Genomic DNA, 20,924 nt, shown 5'->3' with positions numbered 1-20,924 from the left:
AGAAACATCCCAAGTGTCCATTCATTGATGAATGGATAAAGAAGATGTATTATGTGTGTGACACACAGACACACACAGACACACACACACACACACACACAGAGACACACACACAGACACTCACACTGGAATATTACCCAGGCCCAAAAAAGAATGAAATTTTGCTATTTACAACAACATGGAGGGATATAAAGGGTATAATACAAAGTAAAATAAATGCAAAGTAAAATAAAAAAGATAAGTTCCATATGATTTACTTATGTGGAATTAAGAAACAAAACAAATGGACTAAGAAAAAAGAGGCAAGCCAAAAAACGAAAAAAAAACAAAACAAAAAACCACACTTTAAAATGCAGATAACAAATTGGTTTTTGCCAGATGGGTGGAATAGAGTACACTTATCTTGATGAGCACTGGGTAACATTTGTTGTTAAATCATTATATTGTATATCTGAAACTAATGTAACACTGTATGTTAATTATACTTCATTTAAAAAATGAAAAGAATAAAATGTTATATTAGTCAACAAAAAATAAACATGAAACTCAAATCCAATCCTTGATTGGATCATGCATTAAAAATAAATCCTAGAGGCGCCTGGGTGGCTCAGTGGGTTAAAGCCTCTGCCTTCAGCTTAGGTCATGATCCCAGAGTCCTCGGGCCTTCAGCTTAGGTCATGATCCCAGAGTCCTCGGATCTAGCCCCGCATCAGGCTCTCTGCTCAGCGGGGAGCCTGCTTCCTGCCCTCTTTCTGCCTGCCTCTCTGCCTACTTGTGATCTCTGTCTATCAAATAAGTAAATAAAATATTAAAAAAAAAGCAAAAAACCAAAAATATAAATCCTAGAAGGTATATTTTGAGTATAATTGGATAGATTTGTTATAGTGTGTATATTAGATAATTTAGTAGCAATATTAAATTCCTTGGATATAATGATAATATTGTTCTACAGGCGAATGTCTTTGAAGACAAATTTTTGAAGTGTCTGAGGGTGGTGATTTTTGTAGTTTACTTTCAAAAAAGTACAGAAAATAAATTATAGAGAATGCAAGCTAATTTTAGTAACTGGGGAATGCAGGTGAAGATTAAAATGTTTATTCATTGTAACATCCTTTTCATTTTTCTATGGACCTGTAATTTTTCTGAATAAAATTTTTGGGGAATTTTGCTTGAAAAAATATAATATATAGGCCTTTTCCCAGAAAGCTTCAAATATTTGATAGAGAATTTCAAGTCCTTTCTTTGTGGGCATACTCTATGTACTAACTCCCTGGATAATTTATCTTCTTATGTATGTAAAGCATTACATTTTTTTTTTTTTATTACTAACAAGGGAATTGTTTCCCTTTTGGAGAAATGCAAGAGTACTTATCACAGAATTATTTAAGTCCTTTTTACTTTTGCAATATTAAATCATGAAAAGATTCGTTTAGAGAATTTCCATGTAAAATTAATAGATGTTTTGTTTCTAATTCTACTTGTTAATGGTAGTGAAGTCATACAGATTACATTAGGGAGAATTCTTAAAAAATTAAGCTGTTGGGGCGCCTGGGTGGCTCAGTGGATTAAGCCACTGCCTTCGGCTCAGGTCATGATCTCAGGGTCCTGGGATGGAGCCCCGCATTGGGCTCTCTGCTCCGCAGGGAGCCTGCTTCCTCCTCTCTCTCTGCTTGCCTCTCTGCCTACTTGTGATCTCTCTCTCTGTCAAATAAATAAATAAAATCTTTAAAAAAAAATTAAGCTGTCAATATTTTATTTTCAGAAACTTATATATTCCTCTTTTTATTAATGAACGCATAATATAAAATTATTAATTTTTAAAAATTGTGAGTAATTTGATTTTTCTCATTCCATTGGTTTTCAGTCTTATTAACAATCTCTTGAAACCTCATATCTGTTTGGATTTGTGTGTGTGTGTTTGTGTATAGTGAGTGCTTAAAAAGATTTTATGCACATTTATATTTTATATGCATGTAAGAGTATAATTGGTATTATTTAATTAATCAGATATGGTCATTATTTTGGTTTTAGAGATAATGAGATGATTTCTTTGCAAAAATGCACTTTAATTTTTGGAATATAATATAATATTTTGAATGTAATATAATATTACAGGTCCACATTATAATTTTGTTGAGGAAAGAAAAATTGACTAGCATGTTTGACTTTGTAAAATGTCATTTATAGGAACGCCTGGATGATGCAGATAATTAAACATCTGACTCTTGGTTTTAGCTTGGGTCATGATCTCAGGGTCCTGGGATTGAGCCCTACATCCAGCTCTGCACTCAGTGTTGAGTCAGCTTGGGATTCTCTCTCCCCTGCCACTCCTGGTCATGCTTTCTCTCTCTCTCTCAAAATTAATTAATTAATTAAAACATTAAAAAAATAATAAAATATTTATGTCATGTTGCCGTTCCCAATGTACCAGTGTTTATTTATATTTTTAAAAGATTTTATTATTTATTTGACAGAGAGATAGTGAGGGGGAACACAAGCAGGGGAAGTGGGAGAGGGAAAAGCAGACTTCCTGCTGAGCAGGGAGCCCGATGTGGGGCTTGATTGCAGGACCCCGGGACCATGACCCAAGCTGAAGGCAGATACTTAATGATTGAGCCACCCAGGCAATTATTTTATTATTATTTTTTTAATTTATTTTTTATTTTTTTCAAGCAATTATTTTAAAGACAAGTTTGGCCATAGTGTACCAGTATTTAAAATTACAGCTGTATTACATTATATATAACTATATATTTATTGTAATTAATATAATTAAACATTTTTATATTTTATTATATAGTTATAATTAATTTAATTATATATATTTGTTATTTTTGTTTACATGATTCAGTTTAAAAATGTTTCTGAACCTACTCAATTACACAAAATCTGTTAAATGAATTTTGATTCTGTACTTTATGCTTTATTAAAAAGTATTATATAATTTTTTTTCATTTTTTTGTTTCTAATATAATTTCTAGAGAAAATCATGACTTTAAATTAGGGTTCAAATATGGAATTAAGTTTTCTCTTTATATTTGACAAGAGTAAGTGATATTTTGAAAAGAGTATTGACTTGAAAGAGTATGTGTAGACTGTCTAAATATATATGCATATATACTAGAAGAATGAGAATGAATAGCAAATATTTGCAGCACTGTCAAGGGAGAGAGAGAGGTGGACTTCCTGCAGGAAATCAGCCCATTTCTTCCTAGTGTTAGATTTATAGCTGTTAAAGGAGTTGAGTTTAATAGGTGGTCCTAGCTAGTTTTGGTAAACAATCAGGTTATGTGACTGTTTCAACCAAACAACATTGATTTTATTTTCCTTTAAGCTTGATTGTAGGGAAATAATGCACTGACAGGATTCAAGTATCCAGTTTCTTTCACTGGTTTATATTTATAAGTATAGAATTCTAGTTTAGGTATAATAACAAGACTTAATATGGTAGAAATATTTGAACAACACTCGCACATAGCTTATGATCAGTAAATTCACAGATGAAGTTTAAAATTCCTTAATTTTTTCATTTTTTAAAACTAGAAGTTATTCTTCAGAGCCCATTAAAATTTGAATTGACATCCACAGGGCTTATTGGTTTTGTTTTTAAATTTTATTTTATTTTCAGTGTTCCAAAATTCATTCTTTATGCACCACACCCAGTGCTTCATGTAATACGTGCCCTCCATAATACCCACCACCAGGCTCACTCCATCCCCTATCTCACCCCCTCCACAGGGCTTGTTAAAAAGAGTAGAATATTGCCAGATCCTGGCAGAAAATAGGGAAATTATTTTGGGTCATCAGATTCACTTTAAATCTTTGAAAAGGTAATATATGTAGACTTGTTGCCTAAATGTTTTTACTCACGTGAAACTATTCATTTACTTTCTCGGTCAGAAGAAAAATATTCTTCTGGTTTCTGTTTTATTTGCAGAAGAACAGAGAAATAGAAGTTCATTGAAATATAAGAACTCTATAATGGGTGATTTACTCTGGAATATTTTTGTTTTGGTTAAATTGTTGTTCAAATTAGGGGCAGAGAATTACTTTAAAAGACAAATTTGGAAAAACTTGATTTTTGTTTTGTTTTTAGATGAAGTAGGAATTGGAAACAGATTTCATTGCGCTCAATCTATCCAAAGTGTGCTGTTTCCTTCATCTATCAATTCCTGGCCCACTGTTACCTGTGCCATAATTTGTCTCCAGTAAAACACTTGTGTAGCACATTAGACAGAAATATACAGCATAGAACAAAATCATGGTAGTTGTACTGTAGTGCTTGCATATGAAGGGAGGAATGATGTTCTAATGACAACTTACTTTTGCCTGACATTGACAGTGCTCTGTTAAAATGATCATTATTCCTTCTAGTACTGGTATATGAGGTGTGCAGTTGGAAAAGGAGGTAATTGTAGTATACTTTTTAAGGAGACAGGTGACACTTTTTTCAAGTGTGGATGATTGCCAGATATTTCCATTAAGATTTAGTGAAACAATGAATAAGTTACTTTCATTTGCAGTAGTGGATAACTCTCATTACTTTTTGATTGATGGTGAAAAAGGAACTTAAGGACAGAAGGACATCTTAACTTTGCTTTATGGTTAGATTTTAGCTGTTTTTTTTTTCCTTTTTGAAAGGCAACAATATAAACATTGGTTGATTGATTTTAAACTACGAGCCAAGAGTATAAAACTGCCCAAATACATCATGTTTCATACTGGATATGTGTTTATTTGAAGACATCCTTGACTAAAATGCCCACCCTGACATTATTAAACACATGGTAGAGCAAAGAAGGCATGTGCCCACCTTGATCTGTGTTGCCTTGAATCCAAGTGGCCATTGCATAACCTAAAGGGATTGATACTAAAAATTGCCTCTACTCTATAACAGCAAATTCAAAAAATCTCTTGGTAGATTTTTCCAATATATCATATACTTTAAAGTTTCAGCCAAGTCAATGTAGAAATATTGTATGCTATTTCTGAAGCAATTGGCTTACTTCCTTAAAAGAAGGAGAAATCAACACAAGTTTCATCTTGGGATTTTTTTTTTTTTTTTTTTTTTTGCAGCATTTCTACATTTGCTGGGAAAATGGAATTTCACTGTTACAGAATTAGTAGATGTCGCCAGAACATAGGATTAGCCAGATAGTTAAATACTTAATTACCGAAAGCTCTGCTTCCTTTTCAAATGCATTTCCAATTTGTTTCATGAGTTATCTCTCTCACCCAGGCGCATTGATGATGACAAGGGAAGGACCCATGAGCTGGAGCACTCCGCTATAAAATGTATGAGAGGAATTCTCTACTGCTATATGCGTCAGGCTGATAAGGTAAAACACTGTAGTGTGGACTGGAATTCTCACATCATCCTGAAGGATTAATTTAACCAGTATAGCTATAGCATCTTCTGAAGAAGAATGTACTTTCAAAAGGTAAAGCCACATCCTAGGGCTGTCTAGATAGGTTAAAACAGCCTCTGCATTCCAGCCCAGGGTTTGAAATACTGAAATTGAAGAAACACATTAAGTGAGAGGTGATTGAGAATTGTTATTTAGGCTGGAATTTGTATTTCATATCTGGTGTTTGCTTGATAAAGATTCAGTTTCTCAGGAACCTTACAATATCCATAATTCTAACGAATATTATATTGCTTAAGAAAATCCTTATCAAAATTCCTTTTGCACTGATTGCACTGATTGCCCTGACTTAAGTGAACTTCAGTTTATTTTTATTTGTTTTTTAGATTTTATTTATTTATTTGTCAGAGACAGAGAGAATGCATGCGCACAGTGGCAATGACAGGCAGAGGGAGACGCAGTGCCCCTCTGAGCAGGGAGCCTGATGTAGGCCTTGATCCCAGGACCCTGGGATCATGACCTGAGCCAAAGGCAGGTAGATACTTAACCCGCTGAGCCGCCCAGACATCCCTGAACTTCAGCTTAAAAATACTTCATAATTTATGTAGAGATGACAGAAATGGTTGGCTTAGAAAATAACAAATTTTACAGGTTATTGTGGAATACATAATCAGTAATTATTATTGTTATTATTAAAATAATATACATAATAAAAACTGCAAAGTACTATGTAAATGTAATATTTCTCCTACTCACCTACATCCCTGTGTCTCCAGGTCCTAATATATTAAGTGTCCATATATCAGTGAGTATATCTTAGGTCCCCAAGACTACCCCCAGGTTCGATGGTTCATGAGCAAAGATGCACATCAGTAATTACACAGGCAATTTTGATCACTTAATATTTTGCATGTTTTTATCTTGTGATTATTAGATTTTTTTTGTGATCATACATTTTCTTCCTAAGATCTGTATCTGAAGTCAAAGCTAACAAAAAATTATATTTTGCCCTCAGAATGTGACAACAAGAAAATGTTGGGCGCCTGGGTGGCTCAGTGGGTTAAGCCGCTGCCTTCGGCTCAGGTCATGATCTCAGGGTCCTGGGATCCAGTCCCACATCGGGCTTTCTGCTCAGCGGCAAGCCTGCTTCCCTCTCTCTCTCTCTGCCTGCCTCTCTGTCTACTTGTGATCTCTCTCTCTGTCAAATAAATTAAAAAAAAAAAAAAAAAAAAAAAGAGGAAAATCTTTAAAAAAAAAGAAAATGTTATTTGGCAGAAAAAGATTTTTTTCACCAGCTGATAATAGAGATACGTAACAAAACTGTAGTTGTCTGTTGAGATTTGATTTTATAAATCCTTATTATAAAGGTTTTTCATTTGTTGAAATAATATCCTATTGGTGTACTTGAATTAAACTAGTGTGTTATATATTTTGAAGTAATTGTGATTAAAGTTTTTTTTTTTTCTCCTGGGAAATTTATGTGAGAAGTTTACTGTTTATTTCACATTTATTATTTCATGAATGCCTAATGTCTATGAATTAACCTTTCTCTTAAAGAAACATTGTGAGAGCCATGAATTTCATATTTACTAAACAAACTGACAGACTTAAAATTAGTATTGTTAATCAAAAGGGAGGAAATAAAGAGTTCCTTGTGGCTTATTTAACCAGTTGTTAATATCTCTTTCTAAATATCACTCAACCTTACTAACCAGTCTTCACAAATTTTTTTTAAGGTTTTTATTTTATTTATTTGACAGACAGAGATCACAAGTAGGCAGAAAGGCAGGCAGAGAGAGAAGAAGGGAAGCAGGCTCCCTGCAGAGCAGAGAGCCCATGCGAGGCTCGAGGCTCGATCCCAGGACGCCAGGATCATGACCTGACCCAAAGGCAGAGGCCCCAACCCACTGATCCACCCAGATGCCCCACAATTTTTTTTTTTTTAATTTAAATTTTGTTAGTTAACATATAGTGCAGTATTGGTTTCTGGAGTGATTCATCACTTACATGTAATATGCAGTGCTCATCGCAACACATACCATCCTTAATACCTGTCACCCATCTAGCCCATCCCCCACCCACCTCCCCCATCAGTCGTCAGTTTATTCTTTGTCATGAAGAGTCACTTGTAGCTTGTTTCCCTCTCTCCTTTTTTTCTTTTGCCCCTTCCTATACGCTCATCTGTTTTTTTCTTCAATTCCACGCATGAATGAGATCGAATTTGTCTTTCTCTGAGCAATCTTCACAATTATGTTTTCTTTTGAATACAGCTTAAATGGGACTTAAGATGTCTTGAATTTCTTAAATTATAAAGAATTAGTGTTTCTTTCCTTTATTTAGTTGTGATGCTAGACAATTAAAATAAATATGGGGGAGCCTGGGTGGTGCAGTCCATTAAGTGTCTGCCTTCAGCTCAGGTCATGATCTGAGGGTCCTGGGATTGAGCCCTACATCAGGCTCCCTGCTTAGCAGGAAGCCTGCTTCTCCTTCTGCCTTTGCCGCTCTCCCTGTTTGTGCTCTCTTTCTCTCTGACAAATAAATAAAATCTTAAAAAGTGAGTGTGAGTTTTAAAAGAAGATATGGGGCGCATTAGGATTAGGTATTTATACTTACCACCAAATATAAGGTTTTTCAGATTTTAAAGCAGTTTTTATAGTTGTAATTTTTTTTTTTTTTTTAAGAGAGAGCTCATGCACATGTGTGTGAGTGGGGAATGGTGTAGAGGGAAGGAGAGGGAGAGAGAATCTTTTTTTTTTTTTTTTAAGATTTATTTTTTTGACAGATAGAGATTACAAGTAGGCAGAGAGGCAGGCAGAGAGAGAGAGCAGGCTCCCAGCCAAGCAGAGAGCCCGATGCGGGGCTCGATCCCAGGACCCTGGGATCATGACCCAAGCCGAAGGCAGAGGCTTTAACCCGCTGAGCCACCCAGGCGCCCCGGGAGAGAGAATCTTAAGCAGGCTGCCTAGCTTGGAGCCTGACATAGAGCTTGACCTCACAAGCCTGAGATCATGATGTGAGCTGAAGTCAAGATTGGACACTTAACCACCCAGGCACCCCACTAATCTTTCATGATCCTATAACTTTTTAGAGTTAGAATGGAGGATATTATCATGATTCACATATGACTGTGAGGGAGTGACTCTGAGATTAGATTTAATCACACACAGCCAGTTCACTGCTTCCTACCAAACCTTCACCTTGTTGATGTTTACAGTTTCTTTCATGATTATGTAGTAGTAGGGAAGGTTACCATATTTTAAAGTATGAAATATATATCTTTTGCCTTTTTCTTAAAACTAAAATGAAGCATATTTATATTAATCATTTGCTATTTGACACTAAGATTCATCTTCTTTGTCTTCTGAAGTAAAATCATGATACACTTGATATATTTTCTAAAAAATACTGTATAAAAGAGATATTTTATTTCATTATGCATTTGAGTGAATAGAGTTGTCCTTGTTTTGCAGAGTGTAGAGCAATCTGATTTCTATTACTATTGTGCCACTTGTCTTAAAATGCTTACTTATTCATATTAGGTGTTTTTCTTTTTTAATGTTCATAACCTGTTCTCTCATTTACTCTATTTTCTAATACTCCCTAAGGAGAAGCATTCAAAAATTTTTAAAATAAATTCAATTTGCATTTAGTATTTTGGATGGCAGAGATTTCCTTTATAATGGACTCTGAATGTTGCTGTCCCTAGCTGTCTACGTAAAAAACCTGGCGATTCACAGACCTGTACCCCTGGGGATAAAAATACATTATATGTTTATAAAAAAAAATTGGAAGGGGAGGTGAACCATAAGAGACTATGGACTCTGAAAAACAACCTGAGGGTTTTGAAGGGTCAGGGGTGGGAGGTTGGGGGAACAGGTGGTGGGTAATAGGGAGGGCACATTTTGCATGGAGCACTGGGTGTTGTGCAAAAACAATGACTACTGTTACGCTGAAAAAATAAATAAATTAAAAAAAATTTGTCTAAAATGTTGAGTAGTTTCTAGTTCAGATTTAATGATTTTTAATGAAAAATCATTAAAATTTTATAAAATTTATCATTCCAGCATTCCCTTATGAGATGATTTTTCTCACTTAAATGTTATGTTATTTTATAAATTAAGGATGGATGACAAAATACTCACCTTTTCCTGAATGATAAACTGTTTAGTCACAATGATTTAAGTTTTCAGGAAAAATCAAAGTAAAATACAAATAGCGAAAACATGATTAAAAACATTAGGGTTTTTTTTTGGCCTAGAAAACTTTGCTTTAATCATTCTTTATTTTTATTTGCCAAATGCCAGACATATAAAATAATGATTAATGTCACCTTATTTTTGACTGATTTCAAGGATAATTGTTGTCTATAATTCACATACATTATGTCCCATTAATTTTCAAAGCTTGTATAGTTTGGGTCTTATTTTTTTCTGAAATTTTAAGTTGTTTGTCTTATAACAGCTGCAAGACTCAAAGCATGGTTACATAATTTTCCGTTTGAGTATCTTTAATCATTTAATAGTTGCTTTTCCCCTGACACAGTGATTGAATATAAATTCTCATGCTGGGTACTTGTGTGTCTTGAAGACAAATGACAAATACTGCATTGTCAACTGTAGCAATAACTTTATTAAACAGATAAGACCTTATCCTTTTGGATCTCTATCAAGTAGGCAGAATGTATTTTAACTTAACCATATTTTTGTCTAAGAGCCCAGACTAATATTGTTCAATATCTTGAGATACTAGTGTGAAACGACCACATTTGATTTCTATTTGTGTAGTCTAATACTGTGGCTGCAGTTTCAGATACTGAGAAGGCACAGCCTTCTCACCTTCTCTGAGTTAATACTCAATGGCTTGGCTACTGTACGTAGTACACATAGAAGATACACATCTCTACCTTTGTCCTTACCCTTTCATTCCTGAGTACCTACTGGTATTGCCTAGCTTTCATTTTGTTGAGGGCTGTGTATTTGTCTGTGGGGTATTTGCAGGCTCTTGGGAGTGGGGAGGGGATGCAAAGGTGTATTAGCCCTCTAGCATGGCACTGTCCAGTAAACTTTCTGTGATGAATGTGCTGAACAATGCAGAAGCTATTAGTCACATATGGCTACTGAGTGTTTTATACAGTCAATGTGACTGAGGTACTGAATTTCTGAACTTTGTTTAGTTGTAATTTAGTTAGTTGTTTATTGCTAGTGGCTGCCATATTGGATAGTGTAACTTCTAGAGGCCTGTAAGATAGAGACACAGACAACTAATAAAAAGAAGAGAGAAGAAGTTATTGAAGGATAAGTACCCTGTGTGGAGTCCAGAGGAAGGAATTTAAGGAACATTTCAGAAGGGACTTTATAAAAGAAGGTTTTTTTTGGAGGTAGAATTTTAAGTATGAGAGAAAATTTGAAGGTGAAGAAAAGAACTTGATTCTATGTACTTCATTAGCCAAGTGAAACAATGCAAAGTCATAACATTGTAGATATTATCATCACCTATATATTTTAAAAGGAAGAAAAAAACTGTTTCATTTATATATAGCTAGGTGTTATTCTATTCATTGTGTGTTTTTATTCATCTTATACTTCTAGGGGCTAGCATAGTACTTGACATATGATTGGTATCATTAAATAGTCACCAAACTGAATTGAACAGGCCCTTAAAAAGTAGATGGATTTCTTTTTTTGTCCTTGGAGTTTGTTAGATCACTTAGTATTTACTTAGTATTCTAAAATGGTTAGTTAATAAGTACAAGTGTGTTATGTTCTCTTGGAATTGATGACTTAGTAAGGAGCGTATATGTGGCAAAGGAAATGAAAACCTGTTGATAGGAACGTAGGTTAAAATTTGTGATCTTTAGAGAAAGAAACAGCATTTGAAGTTTTGAACACTTACTTAGAATTAGAATTAGAATGAGGTCTAAATTCATGGAAGCATTCCCAAATGGCAGTACAGTGGGGTGTAATCCCTGAAATCCTGTCCCACAAAGTAAACTATTATTTGACCCTAAAATAAAATGAATATAAAACAACTGTAAAAGCTGTTGCTACCATATTCACAAGTTCCCTATTACACGTGATTTGCTGTTTTTGAAATATCAGCATTCAGTAATCATGTTAACTATTAAGTTAGTAGTTATATGAGTTTTGTTGGTGTGTTGTTTCTTTAGAAAAAGTAATACAGCTGCTTTGCTCTGTATTTCTGCCTTTAGGCTATAGTTTTCTTTTTTAAAAGGTTTCCTGGGGGCGCCTGGGTGGCTCAGTGGATTAAGCCGCTGCCTTCAGCTCAGGTCATGATCTCAGGGTCCTGGGATCGAGTCCCACATCGGGCTCCCTGCTCAGCAGTGAGCCTGCTTCCCTTCCTCTCTCTCTGCCTGCCTCTCTTGTGATTTCTCTCTGTCAAATAAATAAATAAAATCTTTTAAAAAAAAAAAAAAAAGGTTTCCTGGAAAATAATTTATAATCTCTAAAGTTGGATGATAATGTGAATTAGTAGCACTATTTGAATTTTGTGTTTGATTCTAGGTCCAGCAGTTTAAGCAGGACCCACGCCCAGCAACCTGTCTTCACTCTGTTTTCAATGTGCACACAGGAGATGAGGTCCTCTCCTATGAGGAATATGGTCATCTTCAGGTAAAAGGAGAAGTCTATAAGTTTTCTTCTTCTCTGTGCATACTCTGTATCATAGAAGGTTTGGGGGTATTTGCAAGTTTTGAAAGCAGATTTCATAAATTATTCAAAACAAAAGTAGAAAACCAACCCTAAAATGAGGAAGTGAAATGGTAGATACCAGGGCTGAGTTAGTAATTGTGATTGAGCATCAACTCAGACTAAGGTCTTGGTCTGCAAGGAGTAAAGAGCAACTGGATAGCTTATAATATTATTCCTATCTCAATGAAGCTTGTACTTACTCTCAAATTTAGAAGAATTTCACCATTTAGGAACTACGGAATAAAAGACAGTTGGCAGTGGTATAGCAGCAAGTCAGAAATTTTTGTTATGTGACAGTTCAGTTTTGGTATATGAACCTTCAACAAAGCTATCAGCCTACCATTAAAATGTATTCCAAGAGGCATTTCTGGAGTCTATAAATTTTTGTCTCACATATTATATTAAATTTTATACCTAGGCTAAGAATGCATTGTAGGATTTTATGTTTTGTTTTCACTTCTTTTTCTCTTATATCTGTGTATTACTTTTAGCTGTACATCCTATTGCCTTGGTTTTAGAATATAAATATTATATATGCTATTTAAAGAGGTTTTTTTCCTGCTCATCATTTGATTCTGCTGTCTTTAGGACAGAATACTTATTATTCATATATTCTTTACTAAAATAAGAGTATGTCCTTTTTATAGTCCCTTTCTCTCTAGAGATCTGAAATGTCTTACTTTAGTATGACTCCTCCAGTCATAGAAAGTACAGTGTCCCCATTTCTATGCAGCAGAAACTCTTACACTTATTTGTAACCAGTTCCTTGGAGAATTAGTATTATATGAATATGTAGTTGCTCAACCTTCTCCTTATAATTGTGACATAATTAGGTTTTATGTATCTTTTGCTTTGACAAATATGTTTACTGTCTGAAATAGGGTTTTCAGAAGATAGTGGCTCATTTATTTTTGTTTCCTAGAACTTAAGCTTAGTGGCTGCCTCATAGTAGATTTTTAAATAAATGCTGGTCAACCTGTTATTTGGCTGTTTCTGTACCATTTGCCACTTACTGTACTTTCTCATAGAAGCATCCTGCAAGTCAAAGCAGAGAGCTTTTGGAGGTGTAGCTATAAATGCCCAACCATAGCAATGACATTTCTTTGAAATCATTTCTGACAGGCCAGTGTCAATGCTGTAAGAAAGTATTTGGGTGAGCCTGGCAGTGGTTTGAAGCTCTTCTCTACCATGTTCTGAGAAGGGTCACTCAAAAGTAGTATGTCAGTCTAAAAAAAAAAGTATGTCAGTCTAAAAAAACCTAAAATCACAATTTATATCTTTGGGTCTGGCTCACTTGGACCTTGACAGCACCCTGACACCCCCTGGACTTTGCTGAAAAGTCAGGAGGCGTCCAAGACAGCTCTGCTTCCCGAGAGAGGCATCAGCACTGCCAGGCCCTGGTGGTGGTGTTAGGTAGTTTTGTAGTATACATTTTTGCTGTAAGAATTTTCACTGCATGCATTTTCACTGCATAACTAATTGGCTGTAAGGCAATTTTACTTTGAAATATAAAATCACAAAAAATAAAAGGACATTAAAAGGGATACTATATAGCAAGAAAAATGAATGACAAAATTAAAGACTTTATTTTGAAACACAGAACACTAAATATATTTAAAATGTGTTTAAATTCATGACAATATTGTGCAAATAACTGATTTTATTTTTTGGATTTTACCTAAGCATTTGTTTGCAAAGTCTTTGGTTCAGAGTAATACATTTTTCTTTCTTGCTTGTTGTTTTGTCTCCTCATTTGCATTATGCTTTTCCTTTTTTCACCAAAATTTCTTCCTTCATTAAGAGGGGTATTACTTTCCAAATACTAGGATGCATATTTGTAACTGAGCTTTGCACTGCCTTGTGGATGCCGTCTACACTGTTGTTTGTTTGTTCTTGGCATATTGTCACATCTCTGTTCATAGACACTCCATAGTTCTGTGGTAAATGTGGTTTCAAACATCTGTATCATTGTATAGACCATTATGAGGACTAAGATTTAATATTGGAAGTATGAATTACAAAAAGATACTTATAAAAATACAAGATTTATATAATATAAAAGTGGGAGAAGTGGAGAAATGAAACCAAACTGTCAAATCAGACTGTCTACCAGGTTTTTGTTTTTGTTTTTGTTTTTTTTCTTTTATAGCAAAATTGCCTTATGGCCAATTGTTGATGTGGAAGAAATGTACCCACTGAAAATACTTGTGGTTACGTACTTGTGGCAAAGATGTCTAAGGCAAAGATGATTACGCAAAATACCCAACACACCTGGTAGCACAGGGCCGCTGTGTCCAGGGCCTCTCAGACACAAATAATTTTCTGTCCCCAGTTTCTGTCAGTTACTTAGTAACGATCGGAAGAGAGTCAGGGAAGACATGAGCCACCAAGGCTATTAAAGAGTAATGATCTTCTGGGTTAAAATCATACCAGGATAAAATTACATTGTGCTTTCTACATTGATTTTAGCTCAAGTTATCAGCTCAAGTTATCATTTTCCTAGGTAAATGAAAAAATTTTTTACTGCTTCCTGTGTATTTATTTATTATATAGCAACTTTATTGAGATACAATTCACAAAATTTACAATTCACCTATTTAAAGTATACAATTCAGTGGTTTTTATTATAGTTGGAGAGTTGTGCAACCACTATCACAGTTAATTTCAGAACATTTTCATTACCCCATAAAGAAATCTGGGCTCATTAGCTATCACTCCCCATCTCCTCGAAAGCCTCCTGCCCTAGGCGATCACCAGTCTACTTCCTATCTTTATGAGTATTCCTATTCTGTAAATTTCATAGACACAAAATCATACAATATATGATCTTTTGTGACTGTCTTTTTTCATTTAGCATATTCAAGTTTTGTCTGTGTTACAGTATTTATCTTTCACTACTTATTTACTTGGCATCCCATTCAGTCTTCTGTGAGAATCTTTTTTGTTAAAGTAGACATTATTGTCTTCATTTTTTTCATTTATATCATATAATAGATAATGTCTATCTTTAATAGATGAACTAAAAGGAAAAATGACTCATTTGCTTATAAAACTCATTTGTTCTTAAATGTATTTTATATGCTATGTCATTGATTAAAATTAATATGTCCCTGCAGTTGCTTACATAAATTCTGCATTCTCTGAGAATAATACTGTTTTCTGGATGCACTGCCTATTGTTTATGGTGTACTGGCAAAGTCCTAATGTCTTACTTGCCAAATAACTTTTTCATTTACATACATTTGAAATGAATTGACATTACTTAGCTGCCTGTGAGGCAAAACTACTTCAAAGTAGACTACTTTAGACCCAGAATTTGAAAATAAATCTTAGAAAACAAATGTTACAGAAACAGTTCTATTAACAGCCATTTTTCTAATCAGGTATTAGCCACCACAGTAAATTTGAGGATTTTAGAGTTTTATATTCAAAGCTGGAATTTTATGATGAGCTAAATAGTCAGCTCCTTTATTTCACAATAGGAAAGGCAATATTTTTTATTTGCCGCTATTAGGGAAAATGACTTGTAATTTTAGCTCTTACATATAATTTCATAACATGGTCTTTTTGTTTTTTCCTTTAACCTGTTAATGTTGTTTGTTTTCAGATAAATACGGTGTCACTCTATCTCCTTTACCTTGTGGAAATGATTTCTTCAGGACTCCAGATTATCTATAACACTGATGAGGTATGAATTGCCCAAATTTTCTAGTACTAAATTTCATCTCTGAAAATATTTTTTCTTTTACTTTTTAAAACTTAGTTTTCGTTTTATGAAAATGGCTTATTCATATAATCAGATACTGGATTTTGGATGTTGGATCAAGAATCTTTATATTAGGGGCACCTGGGTGGCTCAGTGGGCTAAAGCCTCTGCCTTCGGCTCAGGTCGTGATCCCAGGGTTTTGGGATTGAGCCCCGTTGGGCTCTCTGCTGAGTGGGAGCCTGCTTCCCTCTCTCTCTCTCTGCCTGCCTCTCTGCTGACTTGTGATCTCTCTCTCCCTCAAATAAATAAATAAAATCTTTAAAAAAAAAAAGAGTCTTTATATTAAAAAGCAAAGCACTTTAAAAATGAATGAAATATATGACCAGTTGTAAAACTTTACACCTGTGAAATCTCTGCTTCAGGTGATATGAATGCAGTAAAAACTTAAAACTTTCAGAAAATTTTAGTAACAAAGTGAAATAGCATTTGCAGATTTTCTTAGCGTTATTATGTTGTTTTTGCATATCGTTGCTTTTTGTAACCCATTTTAAAAGTAAAAAGATACTTTTATCATGGTATTTTTATTATAAGGACCTCATATATTTTTATTATATGAAACCACAGTAAGGTTCTTGATGTTTTTAAAACATAAATACAATGTTATTAGGAAATTTGAAAAGAATTTATATCCCCCAAATCAGAAGCATTCCTTTCTTAGCACTAATGCTTGAACATACACAGATGCTGACACGTTTCCAAATATGCCACAGTGAGAGCAAAAAGTTACTATTATTGAAATGTTACATACAATGAGAAGCCATCAAAGAGTAGGTAGGCTATATATGCTTGTTATTATTTCTTTCATGTGATCCATGTAGGGAGAACAAATGTATCATGTAATTAACACGCAAATCATCATTGGACTGCAATAAGGGTGCTGTGATATTGATAAATGTAGTCCTGTCCTTTAGTAGTTTATAGTCTTTGACATCCTTCTGGTTGTGCTTTTTTGATAGTAAGTAAAGTCTATTCATTTATTTTAAGATTTTATTTATTAGAGAGAGTACAAGCAGGGGGAAGAGCAGAGGGAGAGGGAGAAGCAGACTCCCTGCTGAACAGGGAGTCCAATGTGGGGCTTAATGCCAGGACCCTCAGATCATGACCTGAGCGGAAGGCAGATGCTTAACCAACTGAGCCACTCAGGCACCCATGTAAAGTCTATTTAGATGTACAGATAAACAGTAAAGAATACCCACTTATGGTTTCCTTTGTTTGATTCATCAAAGAATTACATGTTTTTATTTCATCCAAATACCTCTTTTTTTATAATATTGTGAAATAGTGGTATTCAAAGATTTTGGGTAAGAGAGGTATGGAAGACTCCTATTTCAGACCAATTTAAGCAGCATCCTAAAACACAAAACAAATGGAAGAACTTAACTCTGACTAAGGAAAGGGAAGCTCCCAGAACCAGCCCATTTAGCTTCTCTTAGAAACGCCAAAGCACTGGGAGAAGTATCCAGCACAACATCGTTTGATAACCATTATATTAAGCAACAGCTAACATTGACAATTGCAAGTAATTTCCCATTAATGTTACTGATGGCAGTGGTGAAATTGCCTTGGTTAGTGGTAGCATTGTTTTGTTTGGTATTTTATTTTCATTTTTAATTTTTAACATTTTGTTTCTTGCTTTCTTGATATCTACCTTAGTTCATTTTATTATTTGTTTTATTTTTTAAAGATTTTTATTTATTTGTTTGAGAGAATGAGTACAGTCTGCACAGAGAGGCAGAGGGAGAGGGAGAAACAGACTCCCCACTGAACAGGGAGCCCAGTGTGAGGCTCAATCCAAGGACCCTGAGATCATGACCTGAGCTGAAGACAGATGCTTAACTGACTGAGCCACCCAGGCACCCCATACCACGGTCCATTTTAAAGCTTCAGATGTCAACTGACAGTTTTCAAAAATGTGATACTGCTTTAACCTTTCTATTCTTTCTGTGTATGATTTGAATATATTTAAGAAAGTTTGATATCTTCTTCTTAAAAGCTGTATTTTCTATTTTTTTTTTCTTGTTGATTTTTTTTCTTACCCTTAACATTTTTTATTTGGAAGATATAAAATTTTTATGTAGCTAATTTTTTTTTAAAGATTTTATTTATTTATTTGACAGAGAGAGATCACAAGTAGATAGAGAGGCAGGCAGAGAGAGAGAGAGGGAAGCAGGCTCCCTACTGAGCAGAGAGCCCGATGCGGGACTCGATCCCAGGACCCTGATATCATGACCTGAGCCAAAGGCAGCAGCTTAACCCACTGAGCCACCCAGGCGCCCCTATGTAGCTAATTTTAATAGACCCTTAACTTGTACACTTAAAATCCTAGAATAATAGAATATGTTCTTGGGGCTCACCATCTTTTTCTTTGAATTTTTAATATACTATATCAAGAATTATATGGAGAAGCAGTAATTGGGCCTGCATAGAATCTTTCAGGGAATGAAATTCCTTTTATCAAGGTATTTCAGAGAAATGAATCCTTTGAAAGATGGTATGACTTGGGACCATTTTGTTTTTTCAAATCATGCCTTACACCCTAACTGGCAAGTGCATAGTCCTCTTGTCTCTTTTCGTTATTCCCAACCATGTAACATCTCAGGGCAACCCAAGGACCTGGGAAGGAAGTGGGAATGCCACTCATTTCTTTCTTTACTGTCAAATTTTTAACTTGCCCAAATCCTTATCTTTTTAGGATTGAAGAATACAGAGCTCATGCACACATGACATGCATATATGTAATATACATATTATATTGTCCACATTTTGGTTTATTTTTTAATAAATCATTTTCCTTAACAGCCTATCATCATATCTTTACTGATTCTCTTGTTTTTATAAACTTTGTACACACAAAGGCTTAAAGGGGAGAAGGCTTAAGGGTACCCCTTCTAACATGCTGTGAAAATATTGAGTGCCACTGTTTGAGCTTATGAGCCTTGCCGGGGAACATATTTGCTGAAGGCAGGAACAGTAGGGGATGCTCATTTTCTAATGTCTTTCATTGCCCACATATAAGTCATGTTCTGTGGTTACCTAGTCTCAATTGGTGTCTATGGAAGTATTGCTGTGCATATTTGGAATATTGGATTTTTATTAAAAATGAAAACTGTGGAAGAGGCATACTTCCACAGTTCTTTCTGGCACTCTTACTTGCTTTCTCTTCTTCATCTGGAAAGAAACGCATAATGTATATTAAAGTTATGTATTTTGATACAAGTTTATAGCTATGTATATAAACCAGGTACAAATTGCCAGTAGTCCTTTCCTGATGTAGTCATACAGAACATGCTTAATTCCTCCAGCATTCAGTTGTGACATGTGTGAAACGTTGTCTCTACCATGCATGTTCATTAGGGAGTTAATGCCCAGGGTGTTTATTGGGGTCTGGTCACGTATACACCCTCTTTCTAGCAGTTACTAAATTTCTAACTCTCAGGAAAGCAGGTGTTCAGCAGAACATGTGTTTAGGCAAAAAATACTGTTTGCATTAACAGTTCAGGCACAGTAAACCACAACTGTGGCTTAATAAATTATTCCTTCATCATGCCTATCTACAAAAGAATATTTCATCATGTATTATTCATCTTAATTACAGGAATTTATAGCTTACATATGAATGATAAAAACTATTTTAGATGTTAGAATATTTAGAGCTCTTTGTATTAGACAAATGAACAAGCATAATTGTTCCTAATGAATCAGAGTATATATTATCATTTTTGTTTATTTTAACCCAGATAGGAAAATTATATGTGAAAATTGAGCCTGATAGCCCCTTAGGTATGAGAAATGTTAGAGCTTTGTGAGTACTCCAGAATTCTTTAGTTGTGAATGTCAAATGAGAAAATATAACTATGTCATCTTTTCTATAATGCCGCATCGTTTTCCAGGTTCTTTTATTTCTTCTTAGGTACTCTTTTTGTGAGGTGTCTTGGCATCTTATGATCTTCATAGGTGTTGTTAACCAAATTTTAATGATGCCAGTTTACTTAACTACACATAAATCAATCAGAGAATGACAGTTATATGATTTAACTCATATGTGGAATTTAAGAAACAACACAAAGAAGCATAGAGGAAGGAAGAGAAAAGTAAAAAAATACATAATCAGAGAGGGAGATGAACCAAAAGACTTTTAACCATGGGAAACAAACTGAGGATTACTTGAGGAGAGGAGGATGTGGGAAGGGTAGTAGGGCAATGGGCATTAAGGAGGGCACCTGATGTCATGAACACTGGGTGTTATAGGCAACCGATGAATCACTGAACTCTACCTCTCAAACTAATAATATTCTGTATGTTAATTAATTGAATTTACATTTTAAAAAATTAAAAAACCCATTATTAAAATCATCAAGTATAACTTTTTTTACTTTGTTTCTTTGACCTTTATTAAGCATATGTTTTAAGAAAACATAAATATTAAATCATAGTTCTTAATCCATATGACAGTTTGAAGGAATAAAAAGATCCTAGTATAATTAAGTACTCTTTGGTTTCTTTGTTGCAGTGAATTGTATTTTTTTTTAAAGATTTTATTTATTTATTTGACAGGGAGAGATCACAAGTAGGCAGAGAGGCAGGCAGAGAGGAGAGAGGCAGGCTCCCTGCTGAGCAGAGAGCGTGATACGGGACTCGATCCCAGGACCCTGAGATCATGACCTGAGCCGAAGGCAGTGGCTTAACCCACTGAGCCACCCAGGCACCCGCAGTGAATTGTATTTTACAAGAAAATTTTCTTTCAATCTAAACCCTCAAATGTATTGGCATATACTTTTTCATAATAATCCTTTTATCATTTTAACAGCTGTTGGTTCTGTAACGATGTCCTATTTTTCAATTCCTCAATATGATAATTTGTGACATCTCTCTTTTCTGCTTGGTCTTGCTTAAAGTTTTTCAGTTTTATTAGACTTTTTAAAGAACCTGTTTTCTGCCTTTTTGAATTTCTCTACTATGTTTTTTGTTTCATTCATTTCTACTGATATCTCCATTTCCTTTCTTCTACTTTCTTTTTAATTTATCCCTTTTCAGGGTTTTTCTTTATATGGAAGATTATATTATTGATTTTTTTGCTTTTTTTCT

General features: G+C 34.6%; 1 protein-coding gene across 3 annotated transcripts in view; it reads left to right on the top strand.

The window, feature by feature from the left end:
• Positions 1 to 20,924, top strand: part of PHKB (phosphorylase kinase regulatory subunit beta) — a 249,812-nt gene that overhangs the window by 54,001 nt on the left and 174,887 nt on the right. For all 3 annotated transcript variants that reach the window (XM_045988942.1, XM_045988940.1, XM_045988941.1), the window contains 3 exons: positions 5,240 to 5,339; positions 11,888 to 11,995; positions 15,681 to 15,761. In XM_045988942.1, the coding sequence (XP_045844898.1) occupies positions 5,240 to 5,339; positions 11,888 to 11,995; positions 15,681 to 15,761 (289 nt within the window). The remainder of the gene's footprint in view (positions 1 to 5,239; positions 5,340 to 11,887; positions 11,996 to 15,680; positions 15,762 to 20,924) is intronic.

This window comes from Meles meles, chromosome 19, assembly GCF_922984935.1.
Source record: "Meles meles chromosome 19, mMelMel3.1 paternal haplotype, whole genome shotgun sequence".
In the NCBI taxonomy this organism is placed as follows: Eukaryota; Metazoa; Chordata; class Mammalia; order Carnivora; family Mustelidae; genus Meles; species Meles meles.
The sequence above is the reverse complement of the archived record's forward strand: the minus strand, read 5'-3'. Positions and strand labels throughout refer to the sequence as shown.